Source organism: Eptatretus burgeri, chromosome 2, assembly GCF_056783735.1.
Source record: "Eptatretus burgeri isolate ZD-2024b chromosome 2, Ebu_testis_v1, whole genome shotgun sequence".
Classification (NCBI taxonomy): Eukaryota; Metazoa; Chordata; class Myxini; order Myxiniformes; family Myxinidae; genus Eptatretus; species Eptatretus burgeri.
This window is the reverse complement of record NC_140962.1, coordinates 101,950,255-101,969,518: the sequence shown is the minus strand read 5'-3', so window position 1 is coordinate 101,969,518 and position 19,264 is coordinate 101,950,255. Positions and strand designations below refer to the sequence as shown.

At 43.5% G+C, this 19,264-nt stretch overlaps 1 protein-coding gene across 3 annotated transcripts in view; it reads left to right on the top strand.

Moving 5' to 3' along the window:
• Positions 1 to 19,264, top strand: part of TPRKB (TP53RK binding protein) — a 25,054-nt gene extending 5,790 nt beyond the window's left edge. For all 3 annotated transcript variants that reach the window (XM_085870534.1, XM_085870533.1, XM_085870532.1), the window contains exons 3-5: positions 13,684 to 13,806; positions 15,361 to 15,564; positions 17,490 to 19,264. In XM_085870534.1, the coding sequence (XP_085726660.1) occupies positions 13,684 to 13,806; positions 15,361 to 15,564; positions 17,490 to 17,576 (414 nt within the window). In that variant the 3' untranslated portion in view covers positions 17,577 to 19,264. The remainder of the gene's footprint in view (positions 1 to 13,683; positions 13,807 to 15,360; positions 15,565 to 17,489) is intronic.

Below are 19,264 nucleotides of genomic sequence, written 5' to 3'. Positions count from 1 at the left end.
ACTTGGGTATGCGGAGGCCTGAATAGCGGCCGGTAAAATGGCCACTTGGGTATACGGAGGTCTGAATAGTGGCCGGTGAAATGGCCACTTGGGTATACGGAGGTTTTAATAGCGGCCGGTAAAACGACCGATTGGGGAAATGGAGGTTTAAATGGCGGCCGGTTAAAATGGCCATGAGGGTTCAAAGGGTTAAAATGATAGGTGGCGAGTGGCAACAACGACCCGCCATGTTGGAACACCCGAGGCCAGTCAGCTGCACTGGTTTCAGTGAAACAGATGGTGTTCTGTTGTGCTTTCGGCTGCAATCAGGCACTTGTGCCAGTTAAAAGTGACCAAAAGCACCACTTGTCACAAGTCAGGACATTTTATTTTTTATTGAGGAAGATTTTGAAGTGTTTAACGATGTTATTATTATTATTTTATTGTCGTTTCGCTCTCGGCGGTGAAGTTTCATTGTGAAGAAATTGTTACGGACTTTGCCTGTAAGGAACTTTGTCTGTAAGGAACTTTGTCTGGACTTTGCCTGTAAGGAACTTTGTCTGGACTTTATCTGTAAGGAACTTTGTCTGGACTTTGCCTGTAAGGAACTTTGTCTGGACCTTGCCTGCAAGGAACATTGTCTGGACTTTGCCTGCAAGGAACTTTGTCTGTAAGGAACTTTGTCTGGACTTTGTCTGCAAGGAACGTTGTCTGGACTTTGTAAGGAACTTTGTCTGGACTTTGCCTGGAAGGAACTTTGTCTGGACTTTGTCTGGAAGGAACTTTGTCTGGACTTTGTCTGTAAGGAACTTTGTCTGGACTTTGTCTGCAAGGAACGTTGTCTGGACTTTGCCTGTAAGGAACTTTGTCTGGACTTTGTCTGGAAGGAACTTTGTCTGGACTTTGTCTGAAAGGAACATTGTCTGAAAGGAACTTTGTCTGGACTTTGTCTGCAAGGAACGTTGTCTGGACTTTGCCTGTAAGGAACTTTGTCTGGACTTTGCCTGTAAGGAACTTTGTCTGGACTTTGCCTGTAAGGAACTTTGTCTGGACTTTGTCTGGAAGGAACTTTGTCTGGACTTTGTCTGTAAGGAACTTTGTCTGGACTTTGCCTGTAAGGAACTTTGTCTGGACTTTGCCTGTAAGGAACTTTGTCTGGACTTTGCCTGTAAGGAACTTTGTCTGGACCTTGCCTGCAAGGAACGTTGTCTGGACTTTGCCTGTAATGAACTTTGTCTGGACTTTGTCTGGACTTTGTCTGGAAGGAACTTTGTCTGGACTTTCTCTGTGAGGAACTTTGTCTGGACTTTGTCTGCAAGGAACGTTGTCTGGACTTTGCCTGTAAGGAACTTTGTCTGGACTTTGTCTGGAAGGAACTTTGTCTGGACTTTGTCTGAAAGGAACATTGTCTGTAAGGAACTTTGTCTGGATTTTGTCTGCAAGGAACTTTGTCTGGACTTTGCCTGTAAGGAACTTTGTCTGGACTTTGCCTGTAAGGAACTTTGTCTGGAAGGAACTTTGTCTGGACTTTGTCTGTAAGGAACTTTGTCTGGACTTTGTCTGGAAGGAACTTTGTCTGGACTTTGTCTGAAAGGAACATTGTCTGAAAGGAACTTTGTCTGGACTTTGTCTGGAAGGAACTTTGTCTGCACTTTGTCTGTAAGGAACTTTGTCTGTAAGGAACTTTGTCTGGACTTTGTCTGCAAGGAACGTTGTCTGGACTTTGTAAGGAACTTTGTCTGGACTTTGCCTGGAAGGAACTTTGTCTGGACTTTGTCTGGAAGGAACTTTGTCTGGACTTTGTCTGTAAGGAACTTTGTCTGGACTTTGTCTGCAAGGAACGTTGTCTGGACTTTGCCTGTAAGGAACTTTGTCTGGACTTTGTCTGGAAGGAACTTTGTCTGGACTTTGTCTGAAAGGAACATTGTCTGAAAGGAACTTTGTCTGGACTTTGTCTGCAAGGAACGTTGTCTGGACTTTGCCTGTAAGGAACTTTGTCTGGACTTTGCCTGTAAGGAACTTTGTCTGGACTTTGCCTGTAAGGAACTTTGTCTGGACTTTGTCTGGAAGGAACTTTGTCTGGACTTTGTCTGTAAGGAACTTTGTCTGGACTTTGCCTGTAAGGAACTTTGTCTGGACTTTGCCTGTAAGGAACTTTGTCTGGACTTTGCCTGTAAGGAACTTTGTCTGGACCTTGCCTGCAAGGAACGTTGTCTGGACTTTGCCTGTAATGAACTTTGTCTGGACTTTGCCTGTAAGGAACTTTGTCTGGACTTTGTCTGGAAGGAACTTTGTCTGGACTTTCTCTGTGAGGAACTTTGTCTGGACTTTGTCTGCAAGGAACGTTGTCTGGACTTTGCCTGTAAGGAACTTTGTCTGGACTTTGTCTGGACTTTGTCTGAAAGGAACATTGTCTGTAAGGAACTTTGTCTGGATTTTGTCTGCAAGGAACTTTGTCTGGACTTTGCCTGTAAGGAACTTTGTCTGGACTTTGCCTGTAAGGAACTTTGTCTGGAAGGAACTTTGTCTGGACTTTGTCTGTAAGGAACTTTGTCTGGACTTTGTCTGGAAGGAACTTTGTCTGGACTTTGTCTGAAAGGAACATTGTCTGAAAGGAACTTTGTCTGGACTTTGTCTGGAAGGAACTTTGTCTGCACTTTGTCTGTAAGGAACTTTGTCTGGAAGGAACATTGTATGGAATTTGTCTATAAGTAACATTGTTATTGCCCTTGTCTGAAAGTAACATTGTTATGGCCCTTGTTGGAAAGTAACATTGTTATGGCCCTTGTTTGAAAGTAACATTGTTATAGCCCTTGTTGGAAAGTAACATTGTTGTGGCCCTTGTTTGAAAGTAACATTGTTATGGCCCTTGTTTGAAAGTAACATTGTTATAGCCCTTGTTGGAAAGTAACATTGTTATAGCCCTTGTTGGAAAGTAACATTGTTATAGCCCTTGTTGGAAAGTAACATTGTTATAGCCCTTGTTGGAAAGTAACATTGTTATAGCCCTTGTTGGAAAGTAACATTGTTATAGCCCTTGTTGGAAAGTAACATTGTTTTGGCCCTTGCCTGAAAGTAACATTGTTATGGCTCTTGTTTGAAATTAACATTGTTATGGCCCTTGTTTGAAAGTAACATTGTTATGGCCCTTGTTGGAAAGTAACATTGTTATGGCCCTCGTTGGAAAGTAACATTGTTATGGCCCTTGTTGGAAAGTAACATTGTTATGGCCCTTGTTGGAAAGTAACATTGTTATGGCCCTTGTATGAAAGTAACATTGTTATGGCCCTTGTTGGAAAGTAACATTGTTATGGCCCTTGTTTGAAAGTAACATTGTTTTGGCCCTTGTTTGAAAGTAACATTGTTATGGCCCTTGTTTGAAAGTAACATTGTTATGGCCCTTGTTTGAAAGTAACATTGTTATGGCCCTTGTTGGAAAGTAACATTGTTTTGGCCCTTGTTTGAAAGTAACATTGTTATGGCCCTTGTTTGAAAGTAACATTGTTATGGCCCTTGTCTGAAAGTAACATTGTTATGGCCCTTGTTGGAAAGTAACATTGTTATGGCCCTTGTTTGAAAGTAACATTGTTATAGCCCTTGTTGGAAAGTAACATTGTTATGGCCCTTGTTTGAAAGTAACATTGTTATAGCCCTTGTTGGAAAGTAACATTGTTATGGCCCTTGTCTGAAAGTAACATTGTTATGGCCCTTGTTGGAAAGTAACATTGTTATGGCCCTTGTTTGAAAGTAGCATTGTTATGGCCCTTGTATGAAAGTAACATTGTTATGGCCCTTGTTGGAAAGTAACATTGTTATGGCCCTTGTTGGAAAGTAACATTGTTTTGGCCCTTGTTTGAAAGTAACATTGTTATGGCCCTTGTTTGAAAGTAACATTGTTATGGCCCTTGTTTGAAAGTAACATTGTTATGGCCCTTGTTTGAAAGTAACATTGTTATGGCCCTTGTTGGAAAGTAACATTGTTTTGGCCCTTGTTTGAAAGTAACATTGTTATGGCCCTTGTTGGAAAGTAACATTGTTATGGCCCTTGTTTGAAAGTATCATTGTTTTGGCCCTTGTTTGAAAGTAACATTGTTATGGCCCTTGTTTGAAAGTAACATTGTTTTGGCCCTTGTTTGAAAGTAACATTGTTATGGCCCTTGTTTGAAAGTAACATTGTTATGGCCCTTGTTTGAAAGTAACATTGTTATGGCCCTTGTTTGAAAGTAACATTGTTATGGCCCTTGTCTGAAAGTAACATTGTTATGGCCCTTGTCTGAAAGTAACATTGTTATGGCCCTTGTTGGAAAGTAACATTGTTTTGGCCCTTGTTTGAAAGTAACATTGTTATGGCCCTTGTTTGAAAGTAACATTGTTATGGCCCTTGTCTGAAAGTAACATTGTTATGGCCCTTGTTGGAAAGTAACATTGTTATGGCCCTTGTTTGAAAGTAACATTGTTATAGCCCTTGTTGGAAAGTAACATTGTTATGGCCCTTGTTTGAAAGTAACATTGTTATAGCCCTTGTTGGAAAGTAACATTGTTATGGCCCTTGTCTGAAAGTAACATTGTTATGGCCCTTGTTGGAAAGTAACATTGTTATGGCCCTTGTTGGAAAGTAACATTGTTTTGGCCCTTGTTTGAAAGTAACATTGTTATGGCCCTTGTTTGAAAGTAACATTGTTATGGCCCTTGTTTGAAAGTAACATTGTTATGGCCCTTGTTTGAAAGTAACATTGTTATGGCCCTTGTTGGAAAGTAACATTGTTTTGGCCCTTGTTTGAAAGTAACATTGTTATGGCCCTTGTTGGAAAGTAACATTGTTATGGCCCTTGTTTGAAAGTATCATTGTTTTGGCCCTTGTTTGAAAGTAACATTGTTATGGCCCTTGTTTGAAAGTAACATTGTTTTGGCCCTTGTTTGAAAGTAACATTGTTATGGCCCTTGTTTGAAAGTAACATTGTTATGGCCCTTGTTTGAAAGTAACATTGTTATGGCCCTTGTTTGAAAGTAACATTGTTATGGCCCTTGTTGGAAAGTAACATTGTTTTGGCCCTTGTTTGAAAGTAACATTGTTATGGCCCTTGTTGGAAAGTAACATTGTTATGGCCCTTGTTTGAAAGTAACATTGTTATGGCCCTTGTTTGAAAGTAACATTGTTATGGCCCTTGTTGGAAAGTAACATTGTTGTGGCCCTTGTTTGAAAGTAACATTGTTATGGCCCTTGTTTGAAAGTAACATTGTTATGGCCCTTGTATGAAAGTAACATTGTTATGGCCCTTGTTGGAAAGTAACATTGTTATGGCCCTTGTTTGAAAGTAACATTGTTATGGCCCTTGTTGGAAAGTAACATTGTTGTGGCCCTTGTTTGAAAGTAACATTGTTATGGCCCTTGTTGGAAAGTAACATTGTTATGGCCCTTGTTGGAAAGTAACATTGTTTTGGCCCTTGTTGGAAAGTAACATTGTTATGGCCCTTGTTTGAAAGTAACATTGTTATGGCCCTTGTTGGAAAGTAACATTGTTGTGGCCCTTGTTTGAAAGTAACATTGTTATAGCCCTTGTTGGAAAGTAACATTGTTTTGGCCCTTGTTTGAAAGTAACATTGTTATGGCCCTTGTTGGAAAGTAACATTGTTATGGCCCTTGTTTGAAAGTAACATTGTTATGGCCCTTGTTTGAAAGTAACATTGTTATGGCCCTTGTTGGAAAGTAACATTGTTGTGGCCCTTGTTTGAAAGTAACATTGTTATGGCCCTTGTTTGAAAGTAACATTGTTATGGCCCTTGTATGAAAGTAACATTGTTATGGCCCTTGTTGGAAAGTAACATTGTTATGGCCCTTGTTTGAAAGTAACATTGTTATGGCCCTTGTTGGAAAGTAACATTGTTGTGGCCCTTATTTGAAAGTAACATTGTTATGGCCCTTGTTGGAAAGTAACATTGTTATGGCCCTTGTTGGAAAGTATCATTGTTTTGGCCCTTGTTGGAAAGTAACATTGTTATGGCCCTTGTTTGAAAGTAACATTGTTATGGCCCTTGTTGGAAAGTAACATTGTTGTGGCCCTTGTTTGAAAGTAACATTGTTATGGCCCTTGTTGGAAAGTAACATTGTTGTGGCCCTTGTTTGAAAGTAACATTGTTATGGCCCTTGTTTGAAAGTAACATTGTTTTGGCCCTTGTTTGAAAGTAACATTGTTATGGCCCTTGTTTGAAAGTAACATTGTTATGGCCCTTGTTGGAAAGTAACATTGTTATGGCCCTTGTTGGAAAGTATCATTGTTTTGGCCCTTGTTGGAAAGTAACATTGTTATGGCCCTTGTTTGAAAGTAACATTGTTATGGCCCTTGTTGGAAAGTAACATTGTTGTGGCCCTTGTTTGAAAGTAACATTGTTATGGCCCTTGTTGGAAAGTAACATTGTTATGGCCCTTGTTGGAAAGTAACATTGTTGTGGCCCTTGTTTGAAAGTAACATTGTTATGGCCCTTGTTTGAAAGTAACATTGTTATGGCCCTTGTTTGAAAGTAACATTGTTATGGCCCTTGTTGGAAAGTAACATTGTTATGGCCCTTGTTGGAAAGTAACATTGTTATGGACTGTGTCTGTAAGGAACATTGTTATGGACTCTGTCTGTAAGGAACATTGTTGTGGACTGTGTCTGTAAGGAACATTGTTGTGGACTGTCTTTAAGGAACATTGTTATGGACTCTGTCTGTAAGGAACATTGTTGTGGACTCTGTCTGTAAGGAACATTGTTGTGGACTCTGTCTGTAAGGAACATTGTTGTGGACTCTGTCTGTAAGGAACATTGTTGTGGACTCTGTCTGTAAGGAACATTGTTATGGACTGTCTTTAAGGAACATTGTTATGGACTCTGTCTGTAAGGAACATTGTTGTGGACTCTGTCTGTAAGGAACATTGTTGTGGACTCTGTCTGTAAGGAACATTGTTGTGGACTCTGTCTGTAAGGAACATTGTTGTGGACTCTGTCTGTAAGGAACATTGTTGTGGACTCTGTCTGTAAGGAACATTGTTATGGACTCTGTCTTTAAGGAACATTGTTATGGACTCTGTCTGTAAGGAACATTGTTGTGGACTCTGTCTGTAAGGAACATTGTTGTGGACTCTGTCTGTAAGGAACATTGTTGTGGACTCTGTCTGTAAGGAACATTGTTGTGGACTCTGTCTGTAAGGAACATTGTTGTGGACTCTGTCTGTAAGGAACATTGTTGTGGACTCTGTCTGTAAGGAACATTGTTGTGGACTCTGTCTGTAAGGAACATTGTTGTGGACTCTGTCTGTAAGGAACATTGTTGTGGACTCTGTCTGTAAGGAACATTGTTGTGGACTCTGTCTGTAAGGAACATTGTTATGGACTCTGTCTTTAAGGACAGTCCCCCTCTCCCCCAGCACCACAGAGCCTTTTCTCCTCATTCGGCCCCTCCTCTCGCTATTCTGCAATACCCCACACTCCTTCAGCAACCCTCCTTACCTGCCCCCCTCGTCCCTCGTCCTACCCTCCCCCTCCCCCTCCACCTCCTGCACCCAAAGCCTCCTCCCCTACCTCTTCATTAAAAGTGTGGACCTCAAATATCCGGGGCCTTCGCTCAAACCTTTCAGATCTTTCCATACAGGTTTCCACTGACAAACCAGACATTATCTGCCCAACAGAAACTTTCCTCTCCCAAGACGTGTCTGACTCCCAAGTATCTCTCCCTGGCTACTCCCTCTTACGGTATGAGAGACCTGAGCCTCGTCCTGGTGGAGGTGTTGCTCTCTTCATCAAAGACTCTATTCCTCACTCTCCATGCACTGCTCTCACTCCCCCACACCCCCAGGAATACCTCTGGCTTCGGCTTCCCCTCCACTCCCACCTCATGTTTATATGTGTACTGTACCGTCCACCTAACAGTGATGACTCCATCTACACCTCACTATCTGAAAACATGGACCATCTTCTATCTTCTCATCCAAACTCTCTCTCTTCCTCTTATGTGGCGACTTCAATTGTCATCACGCCAGTTGGCTAGGTGTGGGTACCTCTCTCACCTGCCATGGGACATCAGCAAAAGCTTTCTGCGACTCATTGGGACTGACTCAATCGGTCAACTTCCCGACCCGGATCTCAACCAATGGTACTCCATCTCTTCTGGATCTGATTTTGACAAATTTCCCTGACAATATCTACTTCTCTTCCTTCGCTCCAATCGGTTCTTCTGACCACGTCCTTGTCAAAGTGGACATCTCTCTGGCTGTTATCAGAGAACCACCTCACCGCCGTCGAGTCTGGCATTTCACTCAAGCCGACTGGCAGGGTCTCCGAGCAGCCATCAAACTTACAGACTGGTCTCCTATCACTACTTTCTCAAACATCAACTCATCCTGGGAATTCTTTCAAAGAAACTTGCTCTCCCTAATGCACAGATTTATCCCCTCTCGTGTTCAGTTGTCTTACCCTTCCTCCCGCCCTTGGTTTACTGAAGCTTGTGGAGAGGCAGTTGTCCTGAAACAACTTGCCTTTGCCTCATGGAAAGCAAACCCAACTGAGGGCAATCTCAGTTCTTTCCACAAAGCTCGGAACAAGTGTGTATCTACCCTCAGGAGAGCCAGAAAACAACATCTTTCTCATCTCAAGTCTGAACTCTCAAACCTCTCTCCCTCCTCAAAATCCTGGTGGCGTTTAATCAAATCTGTTTCTGGTGTATGTTCCCCCTCCATCCCCTCCCTTACCTCAAATGGCCGCACTGCTGATTCCACACGTGAAAAAGCTGAATGTCTAAACTCGGTGTTTGCAGCTAAATCTTGTGTCCTAAACCCATCACTATCTCTACCCACTTTACCCAGTCGCACCCAACTGTCCCTGGACTCTGTATCCTTTTCTCCTGACAAGGTGGAGAGCTTGCTTTCAAACCTCGAGTCAGATTCTGCAACCGGTCCAGACGGCATCAGCCCACGTGTCCTCAAAGCCTGCTCTTCTGCTCTTGCTCACCCTCTCTCTGTTCTATTCACCCTCTCATTTGCCCAAGGTCATCTGCCATCTGCTTGGAAATCTGCTATAAAATCACAAACTGGTCCAACACGTGGAACATGTCTTTCAATCCAGACAAATCTTACACTCTCACTATGTCTCTTTGAAAGGACCGTTTACAAACCCCCCCCCATCCATTTTCTCAACAATCCTCTGGAAGAAGTCTTTTCTTTCAAGCTTCTAGGTCTCACTATCTGCTATGACCTTTCCTGGGAAAGTCACATTTCCAACCTTGCCTCAAAAGCCAGTCGCCGACTGGGAATCCTCCGTCGTGCTAAGTCCTTCCTCGGCCCTCTTGAGCTCCTGACCACTTACAAAGCTTTTGTCCGTAGCCTGATGGAGTACTGCTCTCCCCTCTGGGCTGGTGCTCCTGCCTCCCACCTTTTTCGGCTTCACGCTGTCGAAACCAGGGCATTTAAGATCATCGGCATCTCCCGCAATGAAGCTGAGTCTTTGGGCCTCTCACTCAATCACCGCAGGTTGGTCGGTGGTCTTTCTGTCTTCTACCGACTCCTCTCCAGCCTTGCCCCCCCTGCTCTCTCTGCGATTTGTCCCCACCACATTTCCACAGGGCGCTCAAGGTCCGCCAACAACCCCCTTCTGGTAAAACTACCAAAATCACGAATCACTGCTCATCTTCACCCTTTCATTCCTCTTTTTTCCCGCCTTTGGAATAAACTTCCTCACTCTATTCTTTCCCATTCTTCCCTCCAGGCTTTCAAAACAGCTGTTCACCACCACCTCTTATCTTCCCCCATCCAAATCCTCGATCTTTTCTTCCCTCGATAATCCACCCAAGCCCACCTCCTTCATTTCTCCTGCTTTCCTTCCTGAAAGAACCTGAAATGTCCATCTTCTATTCGCCATGTTCCCCATCCCATCCCTCTCCCTTCCACAGTTCACCTAATGTGTCTGTTCCCCACTGTTTTGTCCCTTCCACTCCCGCCCCTCTTGTCTCATGCCTCCTTGCTGTGAGTTGTGTGTTAGCTCTCATACGAGCCTCGACCAAGGTGTACAAAAAAAAAAAAAGGAACATTGTTATGGACTCTGTCTGGAAGGAACATTGTTGTGGACCCTGTTTGTAAGGAGCATTGTTATGGACTGTCTGTAAGGAGCATTGTTATGGACTCTGTCTGGAAGGAACATTGTTGTGGACCCTGTCTGTAAGGAACGCGTGCTATTTCATTGTTATGTGTTATTGTTATTGTTACGACATGTTATGACATTACGAATTTGGAACATTGTTATTATGACATTGTTTTGTCACTCACCTGTCGTGATATTACAAAGCTCCGAAGGAAAACGAACAAAGGTGGAAATGTGGAAACAAATGTGGATCAATCTGTCAACGGAACCCGATGAAGTCCAGCGCTTGTCACACTCAGCGATTCCTGTACCTCTTACATTCCAGTGAGGCAAGGGTATTCAAACATGGCGGCTGCTTGGCCCCAGAAGTGCATGCTGCAGGTTCGCTCCAGTTATACGTATATATACATATATATCTCAATGGGTGATACGCACCGATGTCTATATATATATATACACGTGAATAAAAAATGTATGCTATTTAAATTAAAAAATAAAACAATGTCGGGATGACAAACTACAGTGTAAAAAATGTTTCACACAAGACAGCGATGATGTTGGTTTGGAGCAGTGATCTTCGCCATTTTTTAGAAGGGGGCCACTTTTGCCGATAAGATATTAGTGTGAGATCCGCCACCGCCTGGAAGACTCCATCGTGGCTGCTATTAGGCCCTGCGTCCGCAAACTCTTTTTTGTTTGTTTGTTTATTTGTCTGTTTGTTGTGGTTACGGTTTCTGGGTTTCAAGCAGAATTGTCTGCATCCTGTCATCTACTGATGTAGTTGCGTAACTTTTACGCTTTGCATTGGAACACTCATTTGAACTCGTCAAGTCAATTTGATTGCATTTATGGCTGATTATGACGGGGTGTTTTCACATTTGTGTATTATCGGCCGCGCGTAAGGGGCCGCACTTTGGGCCACCAGCGGCGTAGCTAACAGTGTTGACGTCACATTAGAATCCCTACATCACTGCATCGAGACTATTGTCAAGTATGAGAAACTCCTATATTTCATTTCAACATAAGTTTAAGAAGCTCCTATACAATTTCAGAAAGTTCTTGCAACTTCAGTTGTCTTTCCTAATTTTTTTTTTTAATCATAGTTACCTCTCGCGTTCTCAACCATAAGAGGATTGTTGTATCGTATTGTGACAACGTAATGTGGTGTCATTTTTCATTGTTATTCTTCTTCTTAGTTCTTCTTTTTCATTGTTCTTCTTTATCCATCACAATCCCACACCAAAAGTAAAATGTCAAAAGTTGTCATGATGGTAATCCATAAGACGATTGTGGTGTCGTATTATGGCATTGTCATGCGGTGTCATTCCGACCTTGTTTGGTTGTTTTTTTTTGAGATTTAATCCCTCTATGTTTTTACATTTTTTTTTCATGTTTTTTTTCTGGTTTATTTAGCGAGGGCGAGGAAAGGCATGTGAACAATGAGAAAAGTTTTTATTACAAGCAATATGTACAGCAGGGAAAGCAAGGTATTTTGTGGGGTGCGGCAAAAGAAAATAGTTATATACAAAAGAGAGGACACGGGGCAGATTTAGACTGATACTAAACTTCTACAATCTTGATGATGCTAACATGACAGGTACCATCAGACACACACCTGAGGAAAGTAGAAAGTAAAGAAAGATGAGAAAAAGTACGAGGTGTAAGCAACCTCTTTGTACCTGGAGCGGTCGATGGACCAACGCAACTCAGTCGCTTAGGAGCGGGAGGAGGGAAGAAAACGGGGTGTCGATGGTGCAAGAGTGAGGAGGTGCAACTTATTGGCAGATGAGGTGGAGAGGAAGGTGTAAAGATGGAGGTAAGGGTGGGGGGGAGGGGTGTCGGAAATGAAGCAAAGAATGTGTAAGGAGAATAGACTTATCGTGAGTGTCGAGAAATCTGTTTGTGTAATTATTAATTCGTGTAGAACTGCACTTCGTCCGGTGCCTGGCTCTCGATGAGCTTGGCCCAGCTTCCTCCCTGCTCGCTCCGCTCTGTGCAACAACCAACGGTGACGTACAAACTGAGCCAGAGGAGACTAAGGCGGGACCAGACGAAGAGAGCGAGCATGTGGAGCTCGTCCATTAATAATGCTCCTGCGAGGGCGGAGCCCTATAGGCGGAACAAGCAGGCGTGGACATATCCTTGCACCGCCATTGGCGTACAGATGCTCACCCAAGCCCTGGCCCCACCCAGGCGAAGATTTGGCACCGGAAGTGGCCCTCATTCACCCCAAAACTTGGCCATGCGATGGATCTCCGAGATTCAACATGGAGTGAGGCACCTGATGGCGCGTCCCTGTCCATTAGCGCATCTCCTCACTCCCGCCGATCCCGAAACGTGGTGGTGGTCATCATTGGCAGCGGTGAGCTTTGGCGTGGTGGTTGAGACGTCGTGATTGTGGCATTTGTAGCGGTGAGTGAAGGCGAGTTTTGGATGAGGGAGGTTGTGGCGTCGTAGTGGTGGGCCCTGGCGAAATGATTGAGGCATCATAGCGGTTGTGGCGGTGAGTTCGTGATGGAGGCACTTGTGGTTAAGATTGTGGCACCGATGGTGATTGTAGGTGAGTTTGGGTTGTGGTTTGATGTGGGGAATTTTGGGAAAGCGTTGCGGTGGTTGCAGGAATATTGCAGCATTGGGGTGCGAGTACGGCGAAGGTTGTCATTGAAGAATGGCTCAAGGTTTGACTTGGAAATGGCGCGCATATGCTAATGAGCTGCTTACGTGAGGAAGGAGAGGTTGTGTGTTCGAAATACAGTAAAATAAAATCGACAAAAGAATAGAGAATTGGATGTAAGACCTACCTTACAAGCTCTTGCAATGCATCCTGTCCCACATACCCACTAGATATGAGGGAAGGGCCATCTAAAACGGATACGAGTGAAACTAGAAGGGCACTCGGTAGAGCGCATGTACCTCCGCCACGTCATGCCTGATCCACGAGAACATATCGCGCCCAAGACATTTTTGAAATATCAAGCTATACAGCACTGTATCGTTTTTGGCCAGATCTCTCAATGGTGAAGAATCACTTTAATAACTGAATAACTCTTGTATTCAGATCCGCATTCGGATCTTCACCAAAATCGAATCAATTATTCCTCGTCACACACACACAACATGTCCACAAGTTTCATCCGGATCCATCCACAACTTTTTGAGATATCTTGTACACAAACAAACAGACAGAAAGGGGTGAAAATGTAGCCTCCTTCCCCCACGACGACGGAGGTAATAACTTCCTTGGGACTGTGATATGTTATGTGCCTCAGCCTTGGGGGAGTGTCGGCTTCACAGAACCACAACACCAGTTTCAGTATCGTATGGTGTGGCGGTTCAATCCTTGATCCGTCACCGATGCCAAATTTATATCGTTTGAAAATCTATACTCATCCACTGAGATGTACCAACAACCTCAACATGGAACCAATCTCTAAGATCTGCTCTTCACTGTATTATTAACTACAATAATACTACACACTGGCTCGTTACAGAGATGTCAGGTATTCAAACGTGGAACAATTTTTGAACCATCTCATGTGCTTGTAAATACAAAATTGTTTGTATGAATTGCTCACTTCGCTTCCTACCTGTTCAGATTCTGGACCCAATTCAAGTCCTCGCTGCTGTGAACAAGGCTGTGCATAATCACAGGCTCCAGAAGATGAAGACCCATGGGCTGTACTCGGAAATAATCTACAATCTATCTCCTTCAAAGAGCGTATGTTTGGGACACAGTTTGGAATACTCACAGATGCCAGCCAAAGCTTTGTACAAAAACGAGGTTCTGTCGTGTTTTATAGATACTGTGCACCTCTTTTGGTCATGTGATTTCTGTCATTACATTACTTTGCTTCAAGATCATGCTAGATTAACCTCCTCATAGTTTTTCTGTGAGAGTGATACTAGAGTAAAACGGTTCCACGATCATTATTTTCGATGGATAGTACTTAATAGGTACATACCATTCTGTCCTGACATATATATATATATATATATATACACAAGCCGGTAGGCGGTGATGGGTCGCCGAGCATGGAAACTATAAGATATAGAGCAAAATGGATCTCATATAGCGGATAGGGAATCTCCTTAAGATTATGCATATCAAATCTCATCCAGTTCCATCTACTGATAACTACTCGGTATCCATTTGAATGAAAAGTACCGAAAATGCGGTTTGGAATCCGAAATCCCCAAAGTTCGAGGGGGTGCTGTGGGTGAACAAAGATCTAAATCGAAAATCCGGCTCGATCGTTTGTGCACAATGTTTTCCAGACGATTAGTGTGAATTTTCATGACCATCCGACCATAACCCGAGGAGGAATAGCGTTTGGCGCGAAGGCACCTCCAGCTCTCGCACATTATCGATTTTTGCACTAATTGACCTTTGACCCCTGACCTAAGCTATATCGGTCAATATGTCCCGAGGCAAAGTTGTAGTACTCATTGAGTACCATGAACCTGCAAAGTTTCATTCGTATCGATGCACTCACCTGGTCGCTTGGGGGCCTTCAATTTTCGCCAATTTTCGTACATACCCTAATTGTAGGGGACGCTGCGGGTAAAGTATTCCATATATCACAAAAACCGGAGTATATTTGATAGAGCATCACCTGTAGATCATTCGCGCCAAATTTCATAGCCCCACGTGGGATAATGGCTTTCGGAATTGATTCCGCATGAACGGTACCGATTTTTAAGGTTTTTCCGTTGTTGCGAGGGAACCAAAGCGTCCCCAGCAACCATCACAATTTCCTAAGCACGAGGTCATAAGATGTACTAACCACCCGAGTTTGGTCAAAATCCGCCCACGTTTACTACCAATTATGCTGATGACAAACGAACAAACATCCAAACAAACAGACAGAATTACTGACAATAAGGGTCACCTATTTTGGCGACCAAATGTATATGTGTATGTATGTATGTGTGTGTGTGTGTGTATGTATGTATGTATGTATGTATGTGTGTATGTATGTGTGTATGTATGTGTGTGTGTATGTATGTGTGTGTGTATGTATGTATGTGTGTATGTATGTATGTATGTATGTATGTACATATCATTCTGATGAGTTTAAAAGACTAAATAAGAGTGTGTTGACATAATTATAGGTTTTTGTCAACCTGGTGAAAGTAACTGAAGAGCTTTCCTCTAATTTGATTCCCCTGCAGGTTATAAGCACGATGTTTAATTGGATATAATCATTCGACTGAGGATGACGAGGGTGCAGTTTGTCTGACGTTATTGCACATTTTTTGCATGGGCTTGCAGATCACAGAATCCTTTCGCCGATTTGGAATCACAGACAATGACACAAGCCTGTTGGTGATTACCGTTGACTTGGGTGGTGGGAAGGGGTGCGACGGTGGCACCGACGATCCTGGGATTGGAGCCAAGCTGGCAGCGAGTGTTGAAGGCAGGCAATTGCCCATCGGAGAGCTCTCTCTGCTCACAGACGTCTGCAAGATTAAAAAGGTGAAGCTTGTTAGCGTGCGTTTTATTTGCCTCCAGGTGTCCATGATAACTGTTAATACCGCATTGGGGTGGGAGGGTAGGTACCTTTCATTCGTCATGAACGTTTCGATTGCTGAGAATGAATGTACATCACACAGATCCCTACCGCATTGCAGGGTATTGCCAAAGCAGTCCTCAGTTAGGACATGAGTATGGAATTTCACTTGGTACCAGCATACGATGGCCATCTCTGTTTTTTTTTTTTTAATGTATCCTGGAACCTGTAACATCCGCACATGAATGCCATTGGACGGGCCAACTGATGTAACGTTCCTTACGAAAGACAGCATACTCAATGATGCAGCACCTTCAGTTAAAAAATTCCACTCTGACATTATTTAGTCGGGCTGGTCCTCAAATCCAAAATAGACAGCTCAAAGATGGGTATGCTATCTCTGAGCTCTCCTGCCAATCCCTGGTTACCTGTTAAAGCTCAGAATTCTAAAGAAACCTGCATCGGTGGCCTTCATATTATTGAAAGCGATCATTTCAAAGGTTTCTGGCGACCCTAGAAGTTTAACCTCGGTTTGCGAGTCCCGTTGTGTCCGTGAGCTCACCGTTTGGTCGAGTGGTCAAAGCCCTGGTTCTTTCTCGCAATGATTGTTGGTTTTATTCTCATGACTGTTCACTCTTGCCAGCTCACACACTGGAAAACCGGGCAAATGTGTCAAACACTTCCCAGCACGGCTTCAGGGAAACTTTCATCCTGCAGCCAGTTAAATTAGGCTGGTTTATGTTATTTTCATTTATATGATGTAATTAAGGGTGCAATTTAAGCAGTGCCTTGATGTAATTAGAGGTGCAATGCCGTAGCACACGACAAAACCTTTTCTTGGCTGGAAGCAGTAACCAACCGTTGTCATAATAAAGAATTGATGTGCAAGGGTGTTGCAAGGTTAACCTGAAAGAAGTGGAACTGAGCCGATTCTCCAAGGTGTTCCCCAACGACGCATACACATTCATCCGAGCACCGTGGGTAATGTCTTCTTGCCACCACAAGGTTATAAAATCTTCCCTTCCAGGTACACAGCCATTTCAGAACATCCGCTTTCACATCCTCGTTCCTTTGAAGCATGATGCCGCTCAGATGCTCCTCCGATGGGACTATCGAGGAAATCGTTTGGAGCACTTTTCCATCACGTGTGCCTTCTGATCAAATGAGAGTTCTGTTTCGCTGTTTAGCCTGCTTTGGAATCTTGACCCACTGTCACCCTGATTCCTCCTCCTCCTTCGTAAGCGGCACAAAGCTGCGGGTAGCATCATTGGTTCAGGCGCTGACGCAGCACCCCGATTACCAGTATACTGGTAGTTATTTTGCCGACCTCGGAAGGACGATAGGCTGAGTCAGCCCCACCTGATGTTAATTTAACAGCGGACAGCGGCTCAAACTCAGGACCCGAAGATCCCAAACCAGCCACCCTGACCGCTAAGCCAACAGCAGGCTTTGAAACCGTGGTGTTTCACAGGCAGGGCGATTCTATGTGTGCGTGTCATTCCTCGGATGGGCTTTAAGCTTGAGGACTCGTCTGGCAGCACCGCTAGCTGATATCCCTGAAACATCCCTCTGCTCGTTGGTGTACTTTCAGGAAGAATAGGCTCGTTATTTCCTGCATCCTAAACAAATGACATATTCCTGCTACCTTCAGTTGGACATCAGGTCTGGGCAGCTGGTTTGTGGAAGGCTTGGGCCAGAACCGTTTCCCCTGGCCAACCCCACAAGGTGGGAATAATGTGGGCTGTAAAAGAATAAGAGAGGCTTCCTGTTATTTATTTATATATTTATTTCTGGATTAGGTATCATGGTACTGTAGTGCCAGAATTTATGAGAAAAGCTCCTACTTGTTGGATATATGCCAAGAGTAATTTTCACTTCCTGTTGCTTGCAGTTTTACAAAGTTACTGAAGAAGAGGAGCGGCTGGGTGGATTGCTGGATGCTGTGGTGTGCCGCATGGCTATTCGCGAAGCCCTTTGAGATTTTCACTCCACCCTTTGAGCAGGAGAAATCCCTCGGAGACTTGTTAAAAACATCTCAGTTTTTTTTGACCGCAACATCTCATCCCACCCTCCTTCTCGGTCAGAACTGCGGGATGAACGCGTGACCCATTCCTCGATTTGTGGTACCTTCGGGTGTTTGCACCAGGTCAGTGTGACGGCAACATTTGTTGAACCGCTCTTGAGCCTCCATGTTCTCAAAACCCAGGATGATGGATTATAATCCAGGCCTTTCGGCATTAACAGAGGACGAAGTGCAAAATATTCACCTGGCTTTTGAAAAGCATGTGCTTTCGACACCGCTTAATGGTTCCCGACCATGACCATGGTTCCAAAAGCAAGACCGTGGTTCCGATTTATTAATTTAACATGAACCATCTGTTAATAGTTGTCTGCCAGAGTCAGACGAGAGACATGCAAGGCATAAAGGAAACTTTATTCCCATGATTGAGCATCTTCGACGAAGTGTATCAATGACCTCAATTTAAAGTATCTGGAACGTTTTATGAATGCGACCTTTTTCAAAAAAAACAAAACGGTGAAAGTCAAGTAATTTGTCTGTTGTCATTGTTTACACCCAATTGCTCGCACGAACGAATAATCCACACTTCGTCTTCCAAACTCAACCCTTATCGTTTCCTCGACGTTCTCACGCATCGCGCAACACTCCAGAGAAAATGAACATAGAGCCCGAAAGCAGCGAGACGTTCTCAACTCGGCGAACAACAGGAGCTCCCGGAAGACTCATTCGGTCCATCACGTGACCGCGTGACGCGCCAATCTTATCGTCTGCCTAACCTGTCACCGTGGGAGTGTTGTTTGGCGGTGGCAGTTGGTATTCTCGGAGGGTTGAATCGGCGTCCTCTATGTCAACAACCGGTCTCACACAGCCATTTGTTTTTCGTTAAAGCTTTAATTTTAACTCGAGACAAAACTATTAGCCAATAATAACATACAGTACACCAAAATATCTCCAGACTTGCTGCAATATTGGACAAAGCACTCTCTCTCTCTCACCTCTTAACTTGTTACCCTGCCGTCAGTGCGATACCCTAACACCATACTCTAATTTCACTCTTCCATGAACCTCATTCTTCCATCAAAAGGACAGAAAAACTACGAGCCCCTAAGTTATATAGTTTTGGACTTGATGCTGTTGTTAACCCTCAAGGAATACTGTCGAGTTAAGACAAATGCAAAGCAAGGTAATAATAAAGCTGACAAATGCCCAAGGCATTAGTTAACTCGAAACTCCTCCACGTGTGTGTTAATGTTGAGCAAGACTTGAGAAACACGAAGAGGTTTCAAATGCAAATGTAACCATCAAAATAATTCGGAAAAGATGGAGGAAGGGGATCCAAAGGTCAATTGAACCTTAAAAGTTAGTGTTTTATGACTCAGCCTTCCAAAAGTAGAAGGGTGACTTGGAAGGGGTTGGGGGAAGTGAGGTATCACATGTGATGGTGAGTAAGAAATCGAGGTACCACGTGAGTTCTGCAACCACTGAATCCACAAACAACTTAGGTCAGGATTAATTTTTTTTTTTATGCAACCTTCTTTTACTTGTTTTGCTTTGCAATCTTGAGTGCATAGATTTGATGCTAGGTCGGTTAAATATGACATTTTGCTTCCATTCCATGAACAAAAAATAAATATACGTCATCTGTT